This window comes from Danaus plexippus, assembly GCF_018135715.1.
Source record: "Danaus plexippus chromosome 9 unlocalized genomic scaffold, MEX_DaPlex mxdp_24, whole genome shotgun sequence".
NCBI classification, from domain to species: Eukaryota; Metazoa; Arthropoda; class Insecta; order Lepidoptera; family Nymphalidae; genus Danaus; species Danaus plexippus.
The window spans coordinates 3,358,716-3,384,346 of NW_026869847.1; the positions used below are offsets into that span (position 1 = coordinate 3,358,716).

Consider the following 25,631-nt stretch of genomic DNA (forward strand, 5'->3'; position numbering starts at 1 on the left):
GCAATAAAAGCTCGGGATACAAGATGAAAAGTAAAACGAATGGCGTAGAGTTTGTCGAACCGCGTCTAAATGCAGCCAAGGCCTCCGCCGGTTGAAGGGCGCCTCGTCCGAACGCCTTTGTGCCGGCCGTTTACACCGCCCGTCTGCACAAACAAAGGCTTCCTCACTAACTCATTGACTTATATCTAGAGTTGTACCGACTGTAGAGTCTCTACCAACACATACCTTATATCAACAGGATCCAATCAATACAATTATTATGTTTTATCAATTTGAAATTTTATAACATAATAAAAATAAGATGGGTTCGATTTCAATAAAAATTATGGCGACTCAAAAATTTAGTACATAAATATTTGATTACCTCCAACCATTAGCTCGACCGCCTGCTGAGAAACATGGAATGCTTGGGAACGCATTACCTGTCCTAATAAATTTTATATCTTACAAGGGATTTGCAGGAATTATTAAAGTAGTGGCATGTAAATGAAAGTAAGAGAGAGTTTCGGTTGTATGCACTGGGAGTGTTGATACGTATAGGTAGTGTCTAGACTCGCTTTGCTTGAGTGATCTCAGCGTTGCGGCTGCGGTGAGCCCCTGCAGGGTTCCCACAGAGTTGAACGCGCTTATTATAAGAAAACACACCTTTTTTGAAACCCGAGATGTCGGTTAGAATATGAACACGCAAACATTGCCTTTCACATTCACGTTGTAAAGCTAATAATTAAATAATTTCACGTTGATTGTTCGATAAAGGGCGTTAACCGCGACCTGCCGCAATGTTTTTCGCGTCGCTGATAAAGTTCGTACATCGTACTTGTTACGCCATGGAGCACTCTAAAACAAAAATTGCTTTCCGCACCGCAGACACGGTTCCCTCCATGACCTATATACGCTCCCCCATCACTTAGGGCTTGTTGAATGTCTGTGCCTGGTCCTGACCTGCCCCAATGGAGACGTACTTGTGAAATCCAGACCAAAATAACCGGGAGTAATAATAAAGTCAGCTGCGTCCCGCATACTTATATACTTCCGCGTTACTTTCCAACTTCGGTACGTGAATCGAAATATTAACACTAATCGCGTCTAGCATATTTCCCTTTGTACTTTTTCTTATCTTAGTCGTCTTTAACATTGAAACATGTACCTACTGAAAAAAATATTTATCATGTATTGTTTCACTCCCAAGGTCAGATATCGAGAGTTCAATCACCCGTTTTATTGATTTACTTTTTTTTTATCGCAATGCTATATATTTTATAATAATTCTTCACTTTAAACAAAACACATCAGATGACCACATTTCCTCACGTTAATAAAATATAGTTAAGTAACTTACTTGTGTTAATATTTTACGAGATTAAAGTTGTAAAATTTTTACCAAGGGTTTTAATTATCTTAATGTAAGTTTATATTATAGGGGCCAGACACGTTTAATGACACCATACCCTCAACTATAATTACATATCATTGCTGCTTGGTATCATTTATACTAATTAATAATGATCAAAATAACTTTTTAATTAATGTATAAACATTAAATAAACTACATTCGATATAATTTTATTGTAATATTGGTGTTATATTGAGTACATATAAGCTAACACGCATGCAAGTACTAAATGACTTCCCATACATTATTGATTCGCAAGACGATGCATCATGTCAGTGGGATCGATTCCTGGCTGTCGCCCCCGCTTCTATATTTACCGCTTCATTGCCTACTCCCCTCACTGCCTGCTTCCTGTCCTTTATTAAACTATCTCTATGTTAATTAACAACGGCCTCGTTCAATGTTTATTTTTCTGTTACTCTATGTAACCGCTCTGTAATGGATGTCATCATAGTATTCTTAACCGTATATTTTAACAGCTGCCTCAGTAAGGACTGCGTTTTATGTTTCTGTATCGTTCCAGGCTTCAGTGTTGCCTACATCCTTTTATTTTACGAGACCTTAGCTACGTTAATTAGAGTTCTCTGCACGTTGTCAAACCGAACGCTGTATTGCTTTCTTTTTCTAACACGTACAATAGTTTTGTCCGTCTCTCTTTATAGGGGCATGTGGTATACATAAACCTGCGTGTGTTTACATTGTGTCTACGTGTCATTCGTCTGTGTGCGATGTAGGGGTGCGAGCATGTGTTTGTTCTATGGCGTTCCGTCTACAGCTGTTGTAGGTTTGTGGAACCAAGTCGCTATCGTCTTCTTAATTTATGCATCCTCATGACCTCTGCCCTCGATTTTATTGTGGAACACAAAATTCTATTGCTAGCTACTTCAACACCTCTCATTTCTAATTCCTACTAACATCATACAGGCTTCACATTTTGGGATTCCTGAATCATTATGTATTAATGTGTGGACAAGTTTATTATTGTTGTGAGTATTTCGAAAGAATAATAATGTTGTTATTATCCACGGCTGTTTTGTTCCGGATCGTACCGGAATAGTTTCTTTACTAACCCATCTTGCACTTGCCACAATAGTTGTACAGCTGCCACCAGGTCATTGACACTAGGATGGTGCAAATTGTATAGATACACTTCCAAGAAGCAAAAAACGAACCTTCAAATACCTTTATCCTGTTAGGCCGAAGGGATCCACGGGGAGGAAATCGTCGACATATTTTATTGATTAACAGTTAAATTCAAATGTGACTTTAAAAATAATATTATATTCATATTTTTTTCATTTTAACTTTAATGTCTATCATATAATACAAAACTAATAGCTTTGTTTTAGTCCACAGAAATCTTACGACTAATCTCAAATATAATCAATTTTCTACTTCTGTAACTCACTGCGATAACGACATTGAGAAAATATGTTATTTTTCCTAAAACCACAATATTCTGCGCATACGCCTAAGCTATGACGTCACTCAAAACCCTGGGGTCGTTGCTCGGGCCCCTACCTGCATTTTTTATTGCATCCCTTTGTGACGCAAGCATTTCACAAAAGGGACAGTATTCCTAATGGAATGAGGCCTCAGATTTTCTACCGCTCGATACACACGATGCATTCCTTTAATAGTACTTTAATGTCAGCTGTATATTTGTTCTCAAGGAATGCCTTTTTATCTCTCGCCACAAACGCGCGGTGATAATTTTAATTACAATACCTATATATGCTGAAGACTACACATTAAATCCTATTCATTGTCGTTCTCTTAAAATAGATTAAGAAGATACGGATGAGTTTATAATTAAATATCCATAATGACCTCGCACAGTAAATAAAGCTCATAACTCTTAATGCTTTATGAATAAAAGTTTTTATAAAGACAATTTAATCAAACATGTATGATCTGTATGACATAGTCTTACTTATTGTATTCGACTTACGTTATAAACCTACTTGTTAACGGTAATATCACTTAATTTAATATGTAAATGGGTTCGATCAGATCATTTCGGTAACATCCTTGTCCCAGAGCCCTACTCAGGCCTGTTCCCGTTGCGCAAGCCGTCTCAGGTCGCTGATCCCTACAATTGGGCCGACCAAAAATGTGTCAAGTTGAAAGCGGGTCATTCAACTCTTAGTGTTTACCTCTTTCGAGTGAATGACGTAAGTTTAATTGTACAGAGAATAATTTGCATGCAATTTATAATTGTTCCAAAAATAACCTGAATCTTTAAACCGTTAATACAAAGGGTTGATGAAACGTATATAACACGTATGAAATAAGTACAAAAAATATATCTACTTAATATTGTTAATATTCGCGTTAATTGCTTTGCTAATGTATTTTTACTGGCAAAGGCATTACATGAGAATATCAAAGAGCATTGCAAGTGTTCGACGTCTCGATGTAAAACTATTTATAGTAAATATTTGCAGACAAACTTCATTCTTCGGGCTGGAAACGTGTTTTTGTCGAACGCCTCCTATAAGCGAGTTAAGCAGTCAAGTACTTACTATTCACGAGTTGTAACCTTCAAGAAAAGAAATAATTGTAATGGTGTCTACGTGAGAAATAAATAATTCATAGCGATCTTTTGAAAAATATTATGGTCGGCCGGCGCTGGCGCATTATACTTGTAGATTCCGACATGAAACTTATTCCCATAGTCTCATTGCTATAAAACTTGTCTACAGGTAAAGGTTAAATTTTTACAAGATTTACGACTCGAGGCACGCTACGCCGAGCACTTTAAATGTTATTAACTTCTTTTTGGGTTTACAGTATAAAATTAATGTTGCATTAACGAGACGAAAATTCATATATTTATTCACATATAATACAAAATCAGAATGTTTTTTATACATTTCACACTAAACTAATGTTTAACCAAATTATAACACTAAAATGAAATCAGTGTTTTAATTTTAAATACACGCTAAATTTGTATGTCTAAGGATCACAACACACCTAAAAACAAACCAAAAGTAACAACAGTGAACAGTTGTAAGGTTACCTCCCTGCATTTTTATTATTATTACTTCTAAATAGTTCCATTTGCAGCTGAATATAAATCTGAATTGGCCCCAAATTATGTCAACAGAATGGAGAATTGCATTAAAATAGATAATGCCCATTGAAGCGTGTGTAGTAAATTTCTGTTTCATATGAACACAATGAATCTATATAAAGATACAACACGTCGCCTATGGCAACGCTCGCAAAGCAGGGGATAGGGCCCTTCTCAGATCACCCACGAAATTCCGCCCGGCGGAAATCCCCCGGTGTATATTTTTTTCAACAGAACTGAATTGTTCCCTCATTCAACATAACATATTCAGCGAACCAATCTATAAATCTACATTTGGTGATTTATATGTTTTATTTTAGATTATAATTTAATCTGATATTGCAGTCCTGTCAGCGAAAATCCAATCTTAACTTCCTTAATTTCATGCATAATTAAGTTATCTGGATTTAAGTTAAATTAAAAGCTGAAGGTTTTATGAGAAATCTTTTCCCAGATCTGTTATATTAAAGACTGAAACTTGCAGTTTTGCGGCGACTCAATTTCCACTCGGTCCATTTAGTATAAAACTTTCATTTCTCACAAAGTCGTGGTTTTGAGATGAAAAATACGAAATTGGATGAACCAACCAAGAAAAGTTTTAGAATAAACTGTTCCACTACTACACTTTGAAAGGGGATTATATTGGTACAGTCCCTGAGATAATGTAACAGAATTTATTTTTAGCTTTTATCTTTTATATACAATAAATTCCTGTCCACTTCAAGTCGAGGTTACCGGAGATAATAATCAAAAAGAAATGTATTTCCTTAACATTAGTGTTCAATATCCCATGCTGCTTGTGATAAGAAGAACGCCTTAACTTGTACAAAAAACTAATCTAAAATGCGACGCGGTCTGCACGAAGGATAACAAAACAACAAAGCTTATGCAACATCCTGCTATACGACCAGTATGGAGGGTTAGACATCAGAAATGTGTATGGGCTATGCTCGTATTTAGCCTGTTGTGGCCTTGATTTTTTCCAAGTCGTCGAGACTGGCCTCGAACCGGCAGGTGATTAGGTTACATAAACTAAGTCCTTCCCCACTTCCTGCTGGCGCGCTTTGCAGTTGTCGAAGGCTTCTAAGAAAAAGCCGAATTCATTGTTTTGGTCGTGTCGCCTTTCAGGTTGTATGTAATTAAGTCCCTCGTCCACATGTCAAAACTAATTTGCAACAATTTCTTCACGATTTTTTTTTATTTCTGAGTAATCTTAGTGCAAGATTTCGTAATAAAATAAAATTTTAAACTTTGGTTACCCATTTGGTGTAATTGCAATTGTCCATTTTAAAGAATTCATAAGCCAATTGGTATTTTCGATGCTTCAAGCGATAGAATTTATTATAGCAATGTTCTATTTTAAAGCGTTAACTTGAGTTTACACTAAAATTAGAAGTGTAGTGGGTTTTATAGCTGTAAGTGTGGAGTGTGGAACAGCATGGAACTGGTTTAGCCGCACGCGAGCCGGCTCCGTCGAGGGACATGCAAAGAATAAAAAGAATCCGAAATGCACCTCTAGGAAACGCTGGCCTTGGACGCATGAGGCACCTGGCGTTTTTATCTGTTCGTTCGCAATATTTGCAAAATATTTGACGACTTTTCGACTTCGCGATACAGGATCATATCTGAATTAGTTTTCTTTGTCTGGCAAATAACAAAAGTTTTTATTTTATAAAACTGTCAGCCGAAAAGTGTGGGATAAGTCATCAGCAGTGACAGTGTCGCTTTCATTGCAATGATATGTCGGTCGGAGTGCTTGCGTAACCGGTGCGGAGTCGTGAGGAAAGTGAATGCAGCATTTCGAGGTCGCGTAGAAAGTAGCTGACGCGGCCGCACGATGCCGCCTCTGGCCTAGACTTCTTCTGCGAACGGCTTCTGCTGTTCATACTGCTTTTAGCTAACCTATTGACAATGTAAATATACAGCTACGTTCTCTGAAGACCATTTTATCTATTCGGTTCATTGAATTTTAAATCAGATTTTTTTTATTATAATAACTTACATAATGGAGCATCAAAGAATGTCAAGGATATTAAAAAAAGTACACGTGCCAGCGGGTTCAATCGCTTAGGGCTGTTAAAATCCCGGTTCACAATAAAAGGACTTCAAGTTCCTTCTTTCCACATAAAAACAAATATTAATATTATTATTGTATGTCATAACGAAGAAGTATCAATATTTTGTCACAAAATAATATACTGTGCTATAATAATCGATTATATCTTGTTGTAGGACTTTTATAGTGGCTGAAAATTACATGTTCATTTAAATATTTTAAAACTATTTGACTTTATTATATAAAGTAACGAATATTGTAATGATAATAGGTTGAATTCATTAAATTAAGTGTAATGTGCTCACGTTCTTCAGCCATTTTATATTTGAGACGGCAGATATTGTAAATTTTGCTCTGCCTTTTTTAGCGTGCTTTGTGTCCAAGGTCTTTCTTTAGTCGTGAGTCGCTCGTTTACTGATTCAGCTAGAGCAATTCTATACCCCATTATCATGAGAGTGGTTTTTATTTGTCTGCTGTAACATTTATAAAGGAATTGCCTATGTAACATAGATGTATTCAAGTGTTAGAGCCAGGAAGCCGTTGTTATCTGTCAAGTCTCACATCAAGTGTGCCGCTTATCTCCCCACATGTTTGATCAGGTGCCTGTGAAGCACAGCCACATCACTGAGTGCCCACGAAGAATATTTTAATTCAAGGTCATGTATAATACAGCTTCAATCATTCGATTGATAGAATCGCCTTAACCTCTCGCTGCTAAATTCAACTCACCAAAAGACCAAAACCATGAGATGTCAATTATCTCCTATTTTTTTCTTCTTAAAACCGAAAGATTATATCTATGACATATGACCTCGGTTGTCTGGTGACGTTTTCAATGTGTTGTTTAAAATTCAATGACAAAAATTAATCGGATTAGTAAGTAGCATGACGAACGTGAAATTAATAATGTCATATTGAGGAAGAATTTTGAAAGCTGACACTAACGTAGAGGATTATAAATCACAATGTGTCCATTGAATTTCGTACATGATAAGTTGAATTTATATAATTTATAAATAATATTGAGTATTGTGAAACTCAGTTTTTTTCCTAATACAATCTAAAGGCGACAAAAACCTTACATAAACTATAGACTAAAGAATCCTTTCAGTTATCAGTTAATCGAATTTCTTTAAAAAGATACACAGTCATGGATATCGTGCTACAGAAAAATCTATAAAATTATTTCAATGCAATATAAAGGAGATTGGGGTCAGCGAGTTTGTGATTCAACTGACATTCTTGGGCTTTTTCTTAGCAGGAAACTTTTCACTTCTAAAGAATTAAAAAGAAATTACAACACCACATCCTTGTACAAAATTGCATATGACGTAACCGTTGTGGGATTTGATCTTGGTTTGACATTGGCGCCAGAAGGGCAAAAAGGCCGACAAAACATCTGTTACGAATTTAGCCCTACGATGTTACTTAATTCAAGTCTGGAACACATGATAGTGTATATTCTTCCATACATGTGAATTTCCTGTATTAAATTTTATGTTATAAAGAATCCTTCGGGATACTAATGTTAGATAAACTTGTTTTTTTCACTACCAGTAGGAGATTTAAACAGAGAGAGATTTTGTTTTATCGCAATGTACATAAATCGTCAACCATAATTATAATTTACGACGGAGCTATTATGATAGTTACAACAACAGCAATTAATAGCCAACCTACTAAACAGCTATGTCCGACAATTATCGTTATTACAAAAGATGATATATTTTACTGATACATAATAAATGTTACAAGTTCAATTGGCTTTAACGATAAATATATTCTTACATTGTACACTCCTTAAATAATATTAAAACGATCACAAAACTAAACTACACTCTAAACTCTGTCATGTTTTGACATGAAATTAAACTTAAACCAAATTAACGATACCTCTTGAACATAAAATTCACTTGGCTCATATTATTCATACACAGTATGTTTTACGGGCAGTAATAAGAGCGAGCCGGTTACTAAAGGCAAAAATAATGATTGCTCATGCCATTAGCCGGCTTGCCGGTTATCAGATTCGTTTGGAGAGGATTCGAAATTTGCATGACCTAAATGGACGAGAGCGCTTTGAATATTCATTTAAGCCTTTTTTTAATTAAATGCAATATTCTCTTCACAATCCGGGAGCGCTCTGCGGAGCTTAAGTGTTACTACTTTAAAGGAATCAATATACTTGTAACTCATACATCGTAGAGAATAAAGTATTGATTTCGAATAGTTATTTCCTGAATGTAAAAAATATTTAATATATTTTGAGCGTGTATCGCATTGAGTTTTTTTTCCTTATAGCCGAGTTCCTTGACTCAAGTCGTCTAAATTCGGCTAATAGCGTTCTGTCAGCTTGTATTGTTTCGATATCACTCAAGTGTACAGTTGGCCAGCAGTGCGGAAATAAAAATCTTTTATCCACGTATCCGCAATCATAGTTCAGAACTAATTACGTTCCACGACTTGAAAAAACGTATTCAATTCCCATGACAACCAACACATATAGATAAATGGGTGTAATAATAAAAGAAAAACATAAATATATAATACTTAGGGACAGTTAAAATGTTCAACGTTTCAGAAAATCTTCACAGATTTGTACTGAACCTTGTAAACTTCGTTTTATTAATAATTTAAAATTCGTATAGAATTTTATATACACTCGTAGATTAGTTTCAATTACATAATGTTAAACGGAGTAGTGGACAGAATACGTTTATGATAAAAATTTCAATGCCAAACAACATTCCGGGATGTTTTTTGGCTCGACTCGATAAATATTTTTGCCTCAAAAAGTCCTCCGAATGACGAATGATGTAATGCAACGTGAGAAGCACTAGAATTCGCATTTCATTGTCGAATTACCTTATATTCTCGAAATAAACTTGACACAAAAAAATCTCAACATTTAAACTCGACTAATGTCAACGTACGATACAGATCTCAAAATTTAAGTTGATAATTAAAGATTTACGGTTTTTAATTACTTAGTAACAAGAAAATTTATATATAACATATCACGGTTAAACTGTTGCTGTATTTATACTATCATGCAACATAGCAACGGACTTTTAGTTTCAGCTTTGTTCAACAAAAAAATGCACCAAACCGTCTACAACACAAAAGGCAAATTATCTGACAGCGCAATCTATCCTCTTATTATATCGAATTGTATGAACAGACAACGATTTCCTACTTTTAACCTTGATCATGGACCTTGAATTAAAAATTTGTTCTTACGAGCAATGTTCTACAACGCTGCGTTCACTAAACTTTGTGATTGCGTCACTTTTGTGTTCAAATAAATAGCCTCCGTCTGAAGTTCTACGTTCTGAATATTGCTTGCGTTTATTTTAAATTTTTTATAAACTTGAGATTTCAGAGCTGTGTCTGCAATGTTATAACATTATCGACACGCGTTAATTGGTATGCTATTTGATTTTAATAATATATTCGATAATGTTCATTATAAAGAGTTCACTAATGAAAAAAAATATTTTAACTTTATATCATTTGACGCTCATATCATAATGCAATACTTATCTTGGTGATGACAATTCAATAAAAATACTAGTAACATGTCTAAGAAAATAAATATTTTTATATTGAACGTTAAATTTATGCTAATCGGATTTATAACCGTCGTCAGCATTAGCGTCGTTATATTTAAGTCTTCATGGCGCTGAGAGCTTTTACTCCAAAGCATGCGATGTCACATGACAGAAAATTATTTTGACGAATTTTTATTTCAACATAATTTTGTATGTTTCATTTTTTGTACACGTCACTGCACTCGCTTCCGCTATAAACATGCTCGTCTGTGCTCTTCTATCTTACGGATATTTTATGGCGTCCCACTTAGGCTTCGAAGTCTTGAAGTGTCAAAGAGCTTCTGGTGATATCCAATTTTTCAAATCAATATACACGCTGTATTTTAAATCTACAATATAAAATAATTTCTTTAGATAAAAGTACATACGAAATCACGATATGTATGTAACATTATAGTTATTATTTTTATGCTCTTATCAGTTATTTGTACTCTGTCAATGTCACCAAGCTGTTGAAAGAGCAATGGACGCATATGTAAATATGTCTATAGAAACATTTAAATACAACCATGTTTTATAAAAATTTAAATATATACGCAATAAATCTTTACTTACTGCCATTGACTATTGAGTTTTAAATTATTAATACTTATTGACATTGAAGTTATTTTTGTAACTGTCTTTAATTAATAATTACATTCCTGCTGCATTTTAAAGATGGCTTGTTTTTATTTAGCTCAATTTCAGTATTTATTCAAGTCTTAGGTATTCGCAATCCTGATAACATGGGAATTATAATTCATTGACCTTGCTCATTATCTTTTGAAATGTCTATTTAGTTATCTTTCGTTAAAGATATCGATAGTTGTGAGTGCCAATACAGAATTTGATTACGTTTGTTTTGCTACAGGGAATACAATTAATTAATATGTGTTTTTATCTCATCAAAAATGTAATGTAACGTTTTTATTACTCACTCTCGAGTGGCAACAAGAATGTTTCTATGGTAAATCTTTTCGTATAGCACGTGTCTCGTTGGACCGAAACGGAGAGGGTCCATAGTGGGTCACTGCGTGCGCTTGCGCAATTTAGCCGTTTTCTTCATCACGACTAATTTAAAGCATTTGCTATTATCTGTCTGATAAAGGTGAATATTCAAAAATAAATTATCTCAAAAAGTGTTAAAAGACATCATCTTTCTCAATCTCTCCAATCTATATCTCCAGATATTTTGTAAAAATTCACCATAAATTATAAATTTTCTGAAAAAAAATCAAATTCTCATAAATATTCGTAAGTCGTGCTGTAATTTGGAAACAATTTGTGTGATGCATGCCCTTCTACCGTTGATACCGTTACAATCAACGTTACCATGAAGCATCGCATGGGGAATTCCATTAAAATTCCATCATTTTTAATTTCAACTAACATCTTCGCATGTCGTAACTCATATTCAATACAAAATTGTTTTAATCTGTCAATTGTGTTATAAAATATACGCGTTATTCAAAAACTAAGCTTGAAATCTCACAAAACATTTTTCCTAGAATACTTGCAGTGTATTTTTTATCAAATTTAATTATTATACATTTTATTCATAGCCGTCTTCAAGTACAAAGTGACCGTTACAATAGCTCGCATGTGATACTTACATATCAGACGGATGTCGTTAACACCGTACTGTAATTAATAAGCTAAAGTCGAATACATAAAAATATCTTATAAAAAGTGCAATGATATAATAAAATTGTTTTGTTCGATATAATCTGTTAAGTAAATATTTTTTTTTTATATATTATTTAATTGTTTTTTATGTCTTATTATTTGATTGTTTGCGAGGGTAATATAAATTTATTGTTTTCGTTGCATCAATTGATCTCAGTGTCACAGTAAGTTACAATGATAATTGTCTTTATAAATAATAATATTCTGTTCCAATTGATTGTAATAGCCAGCCGGCGCTGTTTAGGAATTCCATACAGGTGCTGGGGGCGCAGGTGGCGCATTGTCCATTGCAGTATGACCTTTGCATAAGGAATACTGTTTGCGCTAATGTCCAACATTTTAAATGTAATACATTCGATTTCTTTCCAATTAACTGGAATATTTTGGATTTTTTAAAGCTATTTATTTACAGATAAGATACTAATTTGACGGGACCTTGATGTTCACGACCGTAGATAAGTTTTTCACTGAATAAAAGTTTTGCCGTTAACCTGTTTACGTATCTCTATGAGGACAATACCAAGGTTTACCTGTTTACATTTTTTGTGAACTATCCTAAATGCGACTTTGTAGTTTTGATTGAAAATTCTAATTTTTTACCTATATCATATTTATATTAATACATAGCCCGGCAATGCATTAATGATAGAATTTAATGAATGTAAGTTATATATTTACCATGATGAAATATGTTCTCGAAGCCAGAGATGTATAAAGAATATTCTGGACACCAATATCTACTCCGAATTTAAACCAATACCGTCTCAATCACCCATCAATTTCCATAATTTGCCCCGCGGTTGCTATTGTGTGTTTTTGTTAGTAATTTTGGCAGCGACGTATCTTACACGGGATCGCATGATAGAATTATACCTATAAGAAATCGAATCACGTTCCTATTGTTTTTTTTATAATATGTCCATCACTTTTGTGGTGAAAGAAGATTAGAAGATCATCTTTTATTATATTTATTACAAAGACGTTTCTACTAACTCTTACCTTATGAGATCTAAGACTTTCGCGAGCGATCACATCTCGTCTGCCCGTGATCACGGTTGCTGAAAAGTAACCCAAACGTCGGAAGTATGTAGTTTTTTACAAAAAAGCACGCGTAGTATATTCGAAAAATATTAGTTTCATCTAAATGAATTCTTATATAATTTCAGAACAAAATGCAAGTTAAAATAGAAAAAAAAAGATTGTAATATTTTATAATATACCTACGTTTGTTGCTAAATATCCATCTTTCATTATCTATCACCGATATGACATAGAAAGTTGATAAAGCTTAGGTGTTCACGTGAGAGTGAAATGAATTCAGTTAATCAAATGCCTCTTTATCAGTGTAAGTGGACCAAGGGCGAACTGATAGTGTCTGCGGAATGTTTACGTCCAACGGTACAACCTACTTTAGCTGTTGGCTTAAAGTTGTAATAGACAAATGTGTATTCCGGAAATATTGATGCTGTATCTTAAAAAAATATTTGTATTTAATTTATTGTACCTTCAGTTTCTTCATTTCTTCATTTAGCAGTAAGTTTTAAAATTAAGCGTTTAACGTTAATAATTGTAGTGCAATTCATTACTAATACATAAATGCTGTAAGGAAATACAAAGAAAAATACCGTAACGCTATTGATAAGTCGTACGATTATTAAGTCATGTTCAGCTCATTCCTTTTTATGTGTTAACATTTTTAGTTTGTTGTATTCCCATATGCTAAATCTGTCATAAACAATATAAAGGTCGTTGACCGACGAAAACCAAGTGACAATAGAATTAACAAATGAGCGTTACGCACAAAATAATTGCCTTTTGTCAATAAAACAGTTGGGAGAATTGTTACTTGTAAATAATTCATTGAGTTTGTTGGTCATTAAAATCTTCGATATACCGTTAATTAGTTACTAATTAACTTAAACTGACAATGTCATTCTTAAATTGCTTTTTAACTTGTTTGTATACCAGTAACTTTATAAAAAATAATCGTACACAAGTTTGTTGAAGTCTAGTCTGGAATGTAATATTATTTTTTGTCACTTATTTATCTCGGGTACTGGATCCGTTACTTTGGAGAAAACCCAATTAGTCGTCTTAATTTTTTCGCTCTAACATTTCGTATGTTGTAATCTTCAGAATTTTATCATAATTGCGAAATTATATGGTTTCTGCGATCCAACACCGCCTAGCCATATCACGTAAAAAATAATAGTTGACAATTTGTCTTTTACTGCATAGAGATTTGACTCTTTTTTACCGAGGTCAATATTTTATTACTGTAAAGTAGAGATACAAAGCGAAAACACACAATATACGCGGAAAATTGGATCCAAACATATGTTCTACAAACAATAACAAATTAGTTACTTAATTACTGCTCTGAGGTGATTTAATTCCTCAATAGTTTGGAACAGATAAAGTGTAATCAAAACACTAGAATCACAAACCACACTAATCCATTTTACGAAGGCTGGATGATAAGCGAAAGCGTCGCATCGTAAAAGGTCAACTGATAACAGATGACCTCGCCTAATACGGAAGAAACCCAAATATTTTTGTAAACTTATACTGTGTGCAACGCGCTAATATTTTTTGTCATCTTACGCCGACAAAGCAGTTTGAAGGTTGACCTCGATGATAAAACGACGATTCGAGCCATGTCTAAATGTCAGCTAGGACGCTAGACATAAAAATGTTAGATTTCTATCTTCGTCTCACTAAATTTATGTCCAACTATAAAGTATATCAACGTCTACAATCCGACCTTAGCGTATCATCGTGTCATATGTACATATTTCTCAAGAGGTTATTCTTTTGCATCTGTCATTCAGAATATATTGTTGAAATTTCTTTAGTCTTGCTCTTGTGAAAATCATAATATCAAAATTTTTGTAATTAATTTCCAAAGTCCTGGTTAATTGATAAATATTTTTCTAGCCTTAATGTTGCTTCTATCATTTTTTTAATACTCGATACGCTTAGATTGGACGTCGTATCTTAAGTAATTGCACTACAAATAGCGGGGCGTTAATAGAATAATGCCCCAGCCTTGCCCCCGTTCGGTGACCCAGTTGCATGTCCTGAACAGGACGCTCTTTTTATGACCTACAATTACGTTACTTGGGAAGACTCGTGCTAAAAAGTATACATTATGTTTTGTATACATTTTAAGCCAAGTTACAAGGTAATAACCCTTGTTGCTATTTATATTTCAAAATAAATAAATTTCTCCTTAAATAAACGTCGCTTGAACTTGCTATTCTTTGACACCAAGTAGTAAATTTTTGTACGTATAGCGTATTAAAACATGGCGATTAAAGAATACAAAGTATATGTATTATAAATACCTAATAAGCCATACTTTGTGTATACTTTAGTGTCAATGAAGCTGATGTTGTCTGCGGTAATGGTTTCGGTTATCACTTATCGCCAACGCTGCACAGTCACGTACTTTGTAAGCATGATTTAAGTTAATAACTATGCGTGCTGTCTTATCAATGCCTAGTTTTATGGCACTATTATGGATATGGACACCACATGTAATGACTTCGGTGAGCCGATCTTACATAGGTTATTACTTTTACTCTGAAATGTAACGTAATATTGCAATAATTTTAAATGATGATAATTGAATGAGGCAGAGTGGCGCAATACGGATGGCTGATGCACGCGACACTGACTCAGGCGGCAGGTCAAGGCTAGAGAGCCCCGATGCGATGACCCGCTTACAGATGCTCCCAATTCGGTCCTTTGATTACCAGTAATCGAGTGTTCTGTTTCAACAGGTTGACATCCATGACTTATTCGGGACAGGAAAACGTGTTCACAGCATGCGAATGTTCATAGCAATATTCATCTTATTAAATTAATATAATATTAATGATTATATCGCTGAATATCTTAAAGATATATGATCATGTTTTATAAATATTTTAGACGCTGAATCCTTTTAAATTCCAGTCCCGTTTCTGTCGACCAAAATCACCTTTACGGATGTCAGTGAATTAAATAAAAATTTCTTCTTTGTTTTTTTGCGGACAGATTATTTTAAGCCAAATGCTTAAGAACTCAGACCTTATACATCAACTCTTACATTGAATAATTTAACAAAAAAAATCGAATTCAATTAACTAAACTCGTTTCTTAATAATGCTGAAAATTTTATAAAATATAATCTAGTCACAGACAAACGATGTCCTATTTGTTATCACGCGATTTATATAAATGTACGAAACATTCGAAAATATTAAGACATCAAGGAACTAAACCATCTGGTTGAATCAGAAAAATAAATATGAATGACCTGCGATGTATTGCGCTACATTTTGTTTAAATGGGACGAGAAGGTCCATCTTAATTTAGCATATGTATGAAAATGCATTAATTACATCGAAGCTTACGTAATTCTCGATCTAGACACACGACAAACGTTTGTTATCGCTGTACAAGGCCATGTGCACAATGTACTATACAGACGAGCGGTGTGCTATTATACTAGACTCATAAGTCATAACTCATAGCCGTACATTCCATAGATAATTTTTATGTTGCTTATAGCTTCGCCTTGAAACATTAGTGTACGGGAAACGGGAATAAAATTATAAAGGATGGAAAAATATATTTATATAAAACCTTCTGTCAAATTCAAATAAATATTCGAACGCTGAGAAGCTGTACGTGTTTAAGGCTGGTATTGTATATAATAAGCTCGCGTAGGTTGATACGATATTAATTATGTTTGCAAAGTCTCACTTCCCACTCATGACGGGCGTTCATTACTCATTTAGTGATAATTTTTTATCTAAACCTCTTCATAGACAGAACAAATTTACTGTAGCAAGAATTTAACGCCCGTTAAATATACGATCAGTAATAACAAAGACGTATAGCAGATGATTTACAGTCACGGAAGCAGTTAACTACTGAGAGGGACGCAAAACAAATTTTGTGCCGCACATGTTTTATTGATAGCCTGGATATATTATTTCCGACAGATTCGACTGTGGTGTTATTTAAATAATTAGGATGTAATCTTTATTTTATATTGCAATTCCAAAATCTTGGCATATTGTTAAAAGTAATAAATACAAGGAAGGGGTTTTGTTTTTATTAAAATATTAAGTTATGCATAATGTTATTAAAATAATCAACGATCCAAAACTTTCAGATTATACCCATTAAGATAGACGTTTTATTGAGTTTTATGAGAGATTAGTTTGGAATTTTAAAATCTAATTTTAAAATCTTCTTCGACTTATTTCTGATAATTCGTTTAGAATGCATTTTAATGAGTAAACAAGTTTAAAACTTCGATTTCTGAACGTCTACAATTTCAACATTTAAATAAAATAGGAAAAATTATAGAGAAATATGAGAATTCATTTATTTATGTACGCTTGAATGAAATCATAAAACGTATTACGAACGAAAAAAAAAGATATATAACATAAAAGTTATGTTTGTGAGAGGACAGAAAAATAATAGTGGCTATAATTAAAGAGATAGTGACCGTTGAAATGTCAGACTTAATGTGGCGTATAAAGTTAGCAGAACGGCTCATGTGGACAAGACGTGATACGAGCACTTACAGCCCATGAAAGAGACAGGACATGGTAAACTGTCTTACCAAGATACGTTTAATGGAAGTTTTGTAACTTCTTACTAATTAAATTAATTAAAACACATTTCCATAGCATAGCTTTTGTCTCGGCCTTTCCCCATGTTAGTTTCATGCCAAAATATCAAACGAAAACGTTAATATCGGACTAAAACGGATACAAATTGAGAAGTGTGGTATATCTCATGGTAATATATTAAAAGAACTGTGGTCTGTAGTCTTTAAATAGCATAAATTATTCTAAAGATGTAGTTATAATGTTATATACAAATTATAACGAAGCGGTTTACATATAGTTAAGGGCAATACCTACATTTTACTGATCTCATTCATCTGTACCATTGTGCTCTGTTCGATTATATTACAAACAATGGCTTTCATTTACGACTGAGTGAATTTTTCATTATAATTTTAACATCCACGACAACTTATATATATAACTTACGAGGATAAAACGTATGAATTCTTAATGTTTATCATCTCGGGTCTTTTCTTCACTTTAGACATTAATACATATGTTTTCTCAACAGTTCCATCTCGTAAATATAATCAATGTAGACAAATACGTAAATAGATACAAATAAAACGTCTAGTGACTTCTGTTGTGTTTGCCATGCAGGTTATTGGGTAAACAATCTGCAAATCTGTATTTGCTCGTCTGCATTGCAACATTGTGCATTATGAAGCAAATGTGCCAAATAAATAAAATTATTCTGTTTGTATTGCCTGTAATTTCAACATACTAAATCTGATATTACACCTAGCAATATTTTATGTATTACACAATAATATAAGGGGTTCCAATATATAATGAAATATGACCCTAGTGTAGGAAATGCCCCGAGACTCGAAAATCATGCCAAGTCGTTTTATGTTCAGCAATACGGTAGTAAAATTATCGCATAATTCTTGGTCTACGGCTCTTGAGTGAGTTTAAACAAGTGCAAATAATCACGTCAAGCTCAAACGCAACCAGTGCGCTTTTATTCATACCAAACAATAGGCTTTCCCGTAATATTGCAGCTTTTATTGTCGTCCTTCGATCATAGCAACAAGTAACGATGCAATGAATCCAGTATGCTAACATTTTCTTGTAATCCCCGAGACGTTAACGTGTACCCAAACAGCTCGAGAAATGCGATACATGTATTTACACTCGACTATTTTCATACTTGTCGTATTCGCAGGGACATTTTATCGAGCCACGTTGAGGGGAGGACTGTTGTTTCTTGCTACGTGACTTTGGCCGTATTCGGTTCTGGATGGAATTCTGTGTATTTAATTTTAAACGCTCTAGTACTTTTCGTGTTCTGTTTTAGTACTGTTAGTGTTAGCTTTTTTTATTGCGTTAGTTTTATAATTAATTTTTGTTAGGAGAATAAATATGTTGTTGAATAAAAAATAAATTCTTAGCCTCGGTACCATTGGTGATAGCTATCAAGTGGGACAAATGTTCGTAGGTGTCCATAGAGAAACCGTTGTTGGCAACCTCCGTAATCGTTTGTGCGGAATTTACACCAGGCATTTGTCACAATAATGTAGGTGTATTCCTCAAACTAAGCTGGAAATAAATTGAATCGCTTAGTAAGGCTTACAAAATAATCCTTTAATTATTTTGAAGGCTAAGCTTCATTAACACTTATGTTATCATCGTTATGACTTCATTCTAATTCAGGAATTGAATCCAATATTCTACGAGACCTTAGCATGAACGTTTTAAATAGTTAAAAATTACCAAATTAATCAAAACTATATTTATTTGTAATTTATATATTTTATTATAATTCTCTTTTTTTGTTATTTGGGCTTGGTTACAAATATTTTGTTCACCTTCTCATATTCTCGTTTATTGGCCATGACCGTGACTTGTTGTTAGATATAATTACCTTTAATTTATGCTATACCAATGTTATTCCTGCTCTGACATGACGACTCGCTAATGGTCTATGACTCTATGCAATTACACTAACTTGGTGCATAATTTTTTGTAGGTTTTTACTTCTTTTGAAGGTACTTTTGGCTTCGCGGCATCCTAAAAGTAACTCGTTGAATGTAATTATTTATGATGTCATGTTTATTCTTCATTTTTACAATAGGAAAACATCTGGACTAAGTCTAAAAAAAACTATGATCTAGTTTGAACACACATGCTTACTTATTCGATTTCGGTTTGTATGAGCTACCAGCGAGCATTATTATTTTATTTAATTGTAAAATTGGCAAAGATGCGGATACGGAGTGGCAGGTTGTCAATCCGTTCCTATAATAAACTTTTAAACTTAGCTTTTGGCAAATCTTATACCAAGGAGTCAACGCTTCTTCTGACAGCCGACACGGTCCATATCAACAAAAAAAAGTTAGTTCCACAGAATAGAAATATAAAAATATTTTTTTACACCTTGTTCCGCTGTGATCATGACAAATATCCCCATCCACCTACTCCGCAACTAATTTAAATGTTATTTTAAAAATATTTTAATAGCGTAAACATTCTAAAATTCATCTAGTTACCATCTCCAAATTTCGTAGCATGTTTACGGCCAATATATTTCTTCAGCGTTTAATATAAGATGTAAGGTCTGCAACACTGTTAAAAGTTTATGTGAATTCATTGCATTTCATTATGTCATCAATCCTACCATGAGGACAATACGTTATGCAACTCGTACATCGTAGGTATGGTAACTGAAGTTGTGCATTTACCATTGAATTTATCCTTTACATGCATAACAGCAAGCGTGTATGGTTGTAGGACTAATTGTGAACATTTGCAGTCGAATCACGCTTGTCGCACAACGGTCGTCGTCGGTTGCTACAACTCAGCCTGACCTATTTTGAGCCTAGCGAATACTATTTGAATAGAAATCCTTATCAAGTGTATGAGCGATGCTAAAAATTTTAATGTTTTTCTAACAACAGTAATTATTCCTTTACAAAACCATAACTGAAGATTTATGCAAAATACAGCTCCTGCGGTTTGACTTCCTGACAATTTCGCAATATTTATGTCTTTGGAATCTCAATAAACAGACGAAAATAAACACGTAAAACAAACATCGACATTTCGTATTAAGTTTTGGAAAAATAAAACTGTTTCCGCGAGAAAACTCGTAAATAAGACCATAAAAAAACTGACGGTCTCAATTATTTCTCTGACTTTAATCAAGATAAATTTCCCTTTGAGAAGCAACCGAGTTGCAAAATAGGACTTTTTTCTCGCCTAAATTAATATTTCAAACTTTTAATAAGCAAGGGTAATTTCATAATTTGACAAATGAGTTTTAGTATTCCGTAGATTATTTTTACCTACATATTTTTTTTTTTCCTGTGTTTGAAGAACTTTAACCTTTACTCGCTGGAATACATAAATTAAGAAAACTCTGTGCTATTTACTATAAATTGTTTCGTATAAAAACAACTTAACTACATCCTGTAAACGCTATAAATAAATTCTAGTTACAGCAAAAACTAATCGTTTGCCTTAATGGCTATTTTAGATCAGGTTGGCTTAAAAAAGTCATTGGAAAAAGAACAGAATAAATAGAACAGTCAATAATATGTTTCAAATTAAATCCAGTGAGAAATTCGCGACCAGGTCACAATAGATGCTCCATGATATGACATCATGATTGTGAACTGCATAGGAGTCAATGAACAGGATTTAGGCATTTCGTATGCAGTACCTTGACTTCCTCTAGCTGTATCTAATGGCTGCTAGCCAGTAATTATACATGTACTATCTAGCTTCGGAATTCCCGATATACTTTATGCATTATGTTGATAACTTTATATATAAGGCAAGCAAATAGGTAAATGTCAAAGAAAACGTATATCAGCCGGCAATTAAAGGATGTAATGGCGTCGCTAGGGGCGCAGTCGCATTATTATTACTCCGCTAAGCGTGACGAATGACCAGCCCTATGCAGGCATTTAAGACTATGCAGCTTGTTAAGCCTGCTATTATCTTTTAATACCATCGTGTTTATTATTCGCTACATTTTTTGCTCTGGCACTGAGGCGCGGCACTCCGCAGGCATCACGAGTCGCCGACACGGGTTTGATAACCCGAAGACCTTGGTCTTAATTGCGCTTTAGCAGACCATTCCGCCGCGACCACTTTTTTTATACGCCTGCATCACTAGTAAAAACACGACAACGGCTAACCCGACCGACTTAAAAAGGTGCGACAACTCGAGAAAAACACGAACCAGCCGAGAACCAACACGATCTCGTCGGGTTATTATCAGTGTGCTCTACCAAGAAAGTTACGCTTAATTGTTGTAGGCTGTAGCCCATTGAAAATTTAGCCTGATAAATCTAACTTTAGAACTTTTTTTCCACGCGATCTCTAAAAGTGTATTGTTGAATACTAAAAAAAACTATCAGATATTATCTCGGTGTTACAAATGTTTGAGGAATTGTTATCCTTGAAGTTGATAATGATATATTTTATTGTAATAGCATTCTATTATTACAGGTAAGCTTAATGACTGGCCATCTTCATTCTTGAGGTATAATAAATATATAGCATACTATCATTAGCAAAGATGACATCATAATCATTTATTTATTTAAAAGAATAATTGTGCGTCGTTTCGGAAAGCCACAACAAACTTAGCGTATGGCTTGGAGCCAACATTAGCAGAACGAATGGTTTTTGTACATCTACATTTGTTCATATCAATACACGATTCAATAACATTACAAACTTATTGCTATTGATCTTTAATTACTATAAATGATACGTATTTTGTTGGAGTTTGAATCTATTATATAAAATGATAGACCCGTAAAACTTTTTTGGTACAATCCGTGATTACTTTTCTACCACGCTTTGTTGGATGATGATTGTTGTAATAAATGAATTGAAATAAGTTATTTTTTTCAATTCAATGTCCACAAATTGCTTATCAATATCGTGTAAATTAATAAAGTAATTCACAAAACATCTAAGTTAAATGTTGGGTATAAATCTTGAGGAAATAAGATGAATACATTAAATGTCCCTGATATCTCTCATGTATCCTGTTGCCCATAAAACTGTCAGTGTTGCCTGATGCAGCCGCGATAGTGCTAAAATATTGTTGTATCTATTTAATTTTTTATGACATTATTTTTGGTACTAGCAAGCATATAATTAAATTTTTAATTGCTTACTTATTTCTTCCTGAAAAAGGCTCTATACTCTAAATTTTTTTTATTTTTCCTTTGCAGTATTTTCATTTAAATTACTATATGTAATTTAAATTTTATCTGTTGCACTATATTGGATAAAAACGTTTTGCGGTACTTCGCTAGCGACACTCGAGCACTTAAATGCACGCACGACTAACCAATGTCACGATTCCAACGATATGGCAACAACGAAGTATCTTCAACGATTTTGCCCCCTGATCTAATCTGTCTCACAATTTATACTACAATAGTGTGCCACTTACCATTTTATCATTTAGAATTATATATTTATTCCACAAACTCTAAATTTTCACTCGAAAGCAATACCAACGAATAAACATCCAGAAATTATCTCTCGTTTATAATTTGAACTAAAAAAAAGTTGTTTTTATCGTAAAATTTGATTAATATTTACAATGATAGCATATAAATCACATTGTCAAATTGTTTAACACAAACATACTTAGTGACAGATAAAAGTTTGGAAAATTAAAACGTATAAATTATTCATTTCATGGATCGAAAACGCTGATAAATATAATGTCACGGAAGCTGGTGCTGTGGCGAATACTTCAAGTTGTGATGCGCACTTCCAAAACAACCAGGTCAACGTACCGAGCGAACGCGTGATCTAATGACGAGAAAAACTACGTCATAACCTAATCAAATGTACATGAAAACTGCAGAGTAACAAAATTAGTTGCAACTATATAATTAATTGAATTGTTTCAACTACAGACCAGATAACAGATAATAAAGTATGTCATCTTAACACAGATAACCCGCTTTACCTATGTGCAATTTAGGTCGACACGACGTGCCAATTTTCGTGAACGACCTTTAATTTATCTGTGGGCATTGATTAATTCCAATGCTAACAAATATACCTGTTACATATTTAATTCACTTAATATTCCACAAATATCAATTTAAAACAAGGCAAAATATTAATTGACTTATATTTATTATTCATAATTAAATTCGATAAATTTTATTCATAGAAGAAAGATAGTCAAATATTAGTTAAAATATAAATAATGAAAACGGATATGCGAAGGAAATTAGAAAAAAATGTGGGATGATATATTTTTCAAGTTCAAATGTTACGTAACAACTGTGTCGCTTTGATAACGTGAGGTAAGGTGGAATACTTTAGAAATTTAAGTGATGGTGTTATCGCCGCGCTACACGCTGTCGTGCGGTGACTTGACTTTCTGTGCCACGGTTGTGTCGGGGTTGAGCGGGGCTGAAGTGTAGCGCGGGGGGACTTCTCTCGCTGCGGGACCGGGCGGCGGGGGGCCGCGGTGTGACGTCACGCTCGACCGTGGCAGTGAGTAGTGAGAGCGGCCGCGTCGCTTGTTCGCTCGCTCTACGTGTATTTCGTTGACGACGGTCGCGCGCATTCAACGTGCTCACATTGTTAATAAACGTTCGCGGCAACTTCCCTCGAACTTATCTAAAGATCAAAGTTTAATTTTTTTTTCGCATACTTTTTCTAGTGTTGTGACTATTCAATACCAACAAAAACGACTCAGAATCTTGTTGGAGTTAATCGAAAGCCGGCGGACGGTGAGAACCAATTCGTTTCGGAATCAACGCCGGCTAGTGGATGTTAGTATAATAGCGTTAGATAGTTATAGTGCGAAGCAAAAGTGAAGTGTTGGAGAAGCGGAGGATGTCAGTCGGCAGTCGTGAATACGGGGGCGTGTGACGCGCTCTTCGACATGAGACGACGCTGGTCTAACAACGGAGGGTTTCCGCTGCGAATGCTCGAGGAGAGCTCCTCAGAGGTTACATCTTCGTCGGCTCTAGGATTACCTCCTGCTATGGTAATGTCTCCGGAGTCGCTCGCCTCGCCAGAGTATGGCGGGCTCGAGCTATGGGGTTACGACGACGGAATCACATACAACACAGCACAGTCGTTGCTCGGGAACACATGCACGCTGCAACAGCAGCAGCCGCCCACGCAACCCTTACCTTCCATGCCGCTGCCGATGCCGCCCACGACGCCCAAATCGGAAAATGAATCCATATCATCAGGTCAGGATTTCAAGTTAACTCTTATATAAAGAAAGGTACATAAAGTCGAAAGTCCGTCAATTATTAGGTAGCCGATTAGTTGCACGATAGTTTGTGAAGTTAAATAATGTGTCAAATAATTAAAACTGTCCGTGATTTTGGCGGCAATGCCTCATTCGGGCATATACTGAGAGGCAATGCGCTGTCATCGACCTTTGGCCCGGATACCTTGACCGGGCGCCACGGGCCAATGTCTCCGTTCTCCGAACCACACTGACAATCCTAATGTTTTGTTTACATTCCATCATTTTGCAATATTATCGAATATTTCGTTTTCATTCCATTAATAGTCGCAACTAAAACATTGATTATTGAGTGTTTATACAATTTCGCAAGTGTGATATTACGCCATATTTAAGACATGCCTCTAAGTAATAAAAGATTGACTTGGCTATGAATAATGATCTCAAGTTCTCGAGGTCACATATATAATATGTAGTACCTATTCGTCTTAGGTGTCGAAGCTATCTGTTTTATCTTTTCAAAATCAACAGTGTCGCCTATTTGTATAGTGACCGCTAAATAACTTGTAAGGTGTTGAAGGAAACTTTGTATGAGTAATTCTTATCGCAAAATATTCAAGGTTAACGTTGGAAAATTTAACATGTATAAACGGGTGGAAAGTCGTAATACATAATTTAATCAAAATACTTAACACTGGCACAAATAATATGTAAATTTTGTACTAATCGATACCAATACTAATTTTCTAGATTCTCTCTCTACTAGTTTAGCGATTGTAAAGAAAATTATTACATTAGCTTGTTAGAGTTCTATGAGGTCTTTCTACTTTTTGACTACATTGAGCTACTTTAAAAGTTAAAGGCTCAATAACAATAATAATACACTTGTATACAAGCATCAATTAAATAATTTAATTAAGATTAACAAAGTTTTAATACGTTCAAGTTTTGTTGAATATTTTTTTTACTCTAATATTGTAACCGTCATGTAAT

General features: G+C 34.3%; 1 protein-coding gene across 8 annotated transcripts in view; it reads left to right on the plus strand.

Annotated features, from left to right (window-relative positions):
* LOC116767336 (ecdysone receptor) overlaps positions 1-25,631 on the plus strand; it is a 113,749-nt gene that overhangs the window by 68,355 nt on the left and 19,763 nt on the right. For 3 of the 8 annotated variants that reach the window (XM_032657607.2, XM_032657608.2, XM_032657609.2), the window contains exon 1: positions 23,962-24,636. The exons of 4 other annotated variants lie outside the window; for them this stretch is intronic. In XM_032657607.2, the coding sequence (XP_032513498.1) occupies positions 24,321-24,636 (316 nt within the window). In that variant the 5' untranslated portion in view covers positions 23,962-24,320. Of the gene's footprint in view, positions 1-23,961; positions 24,637-25,631 lie in introns of those variants that run through there. One more of the 8 variants, XM_032657606.2, reaches the window with a different exon arrangement.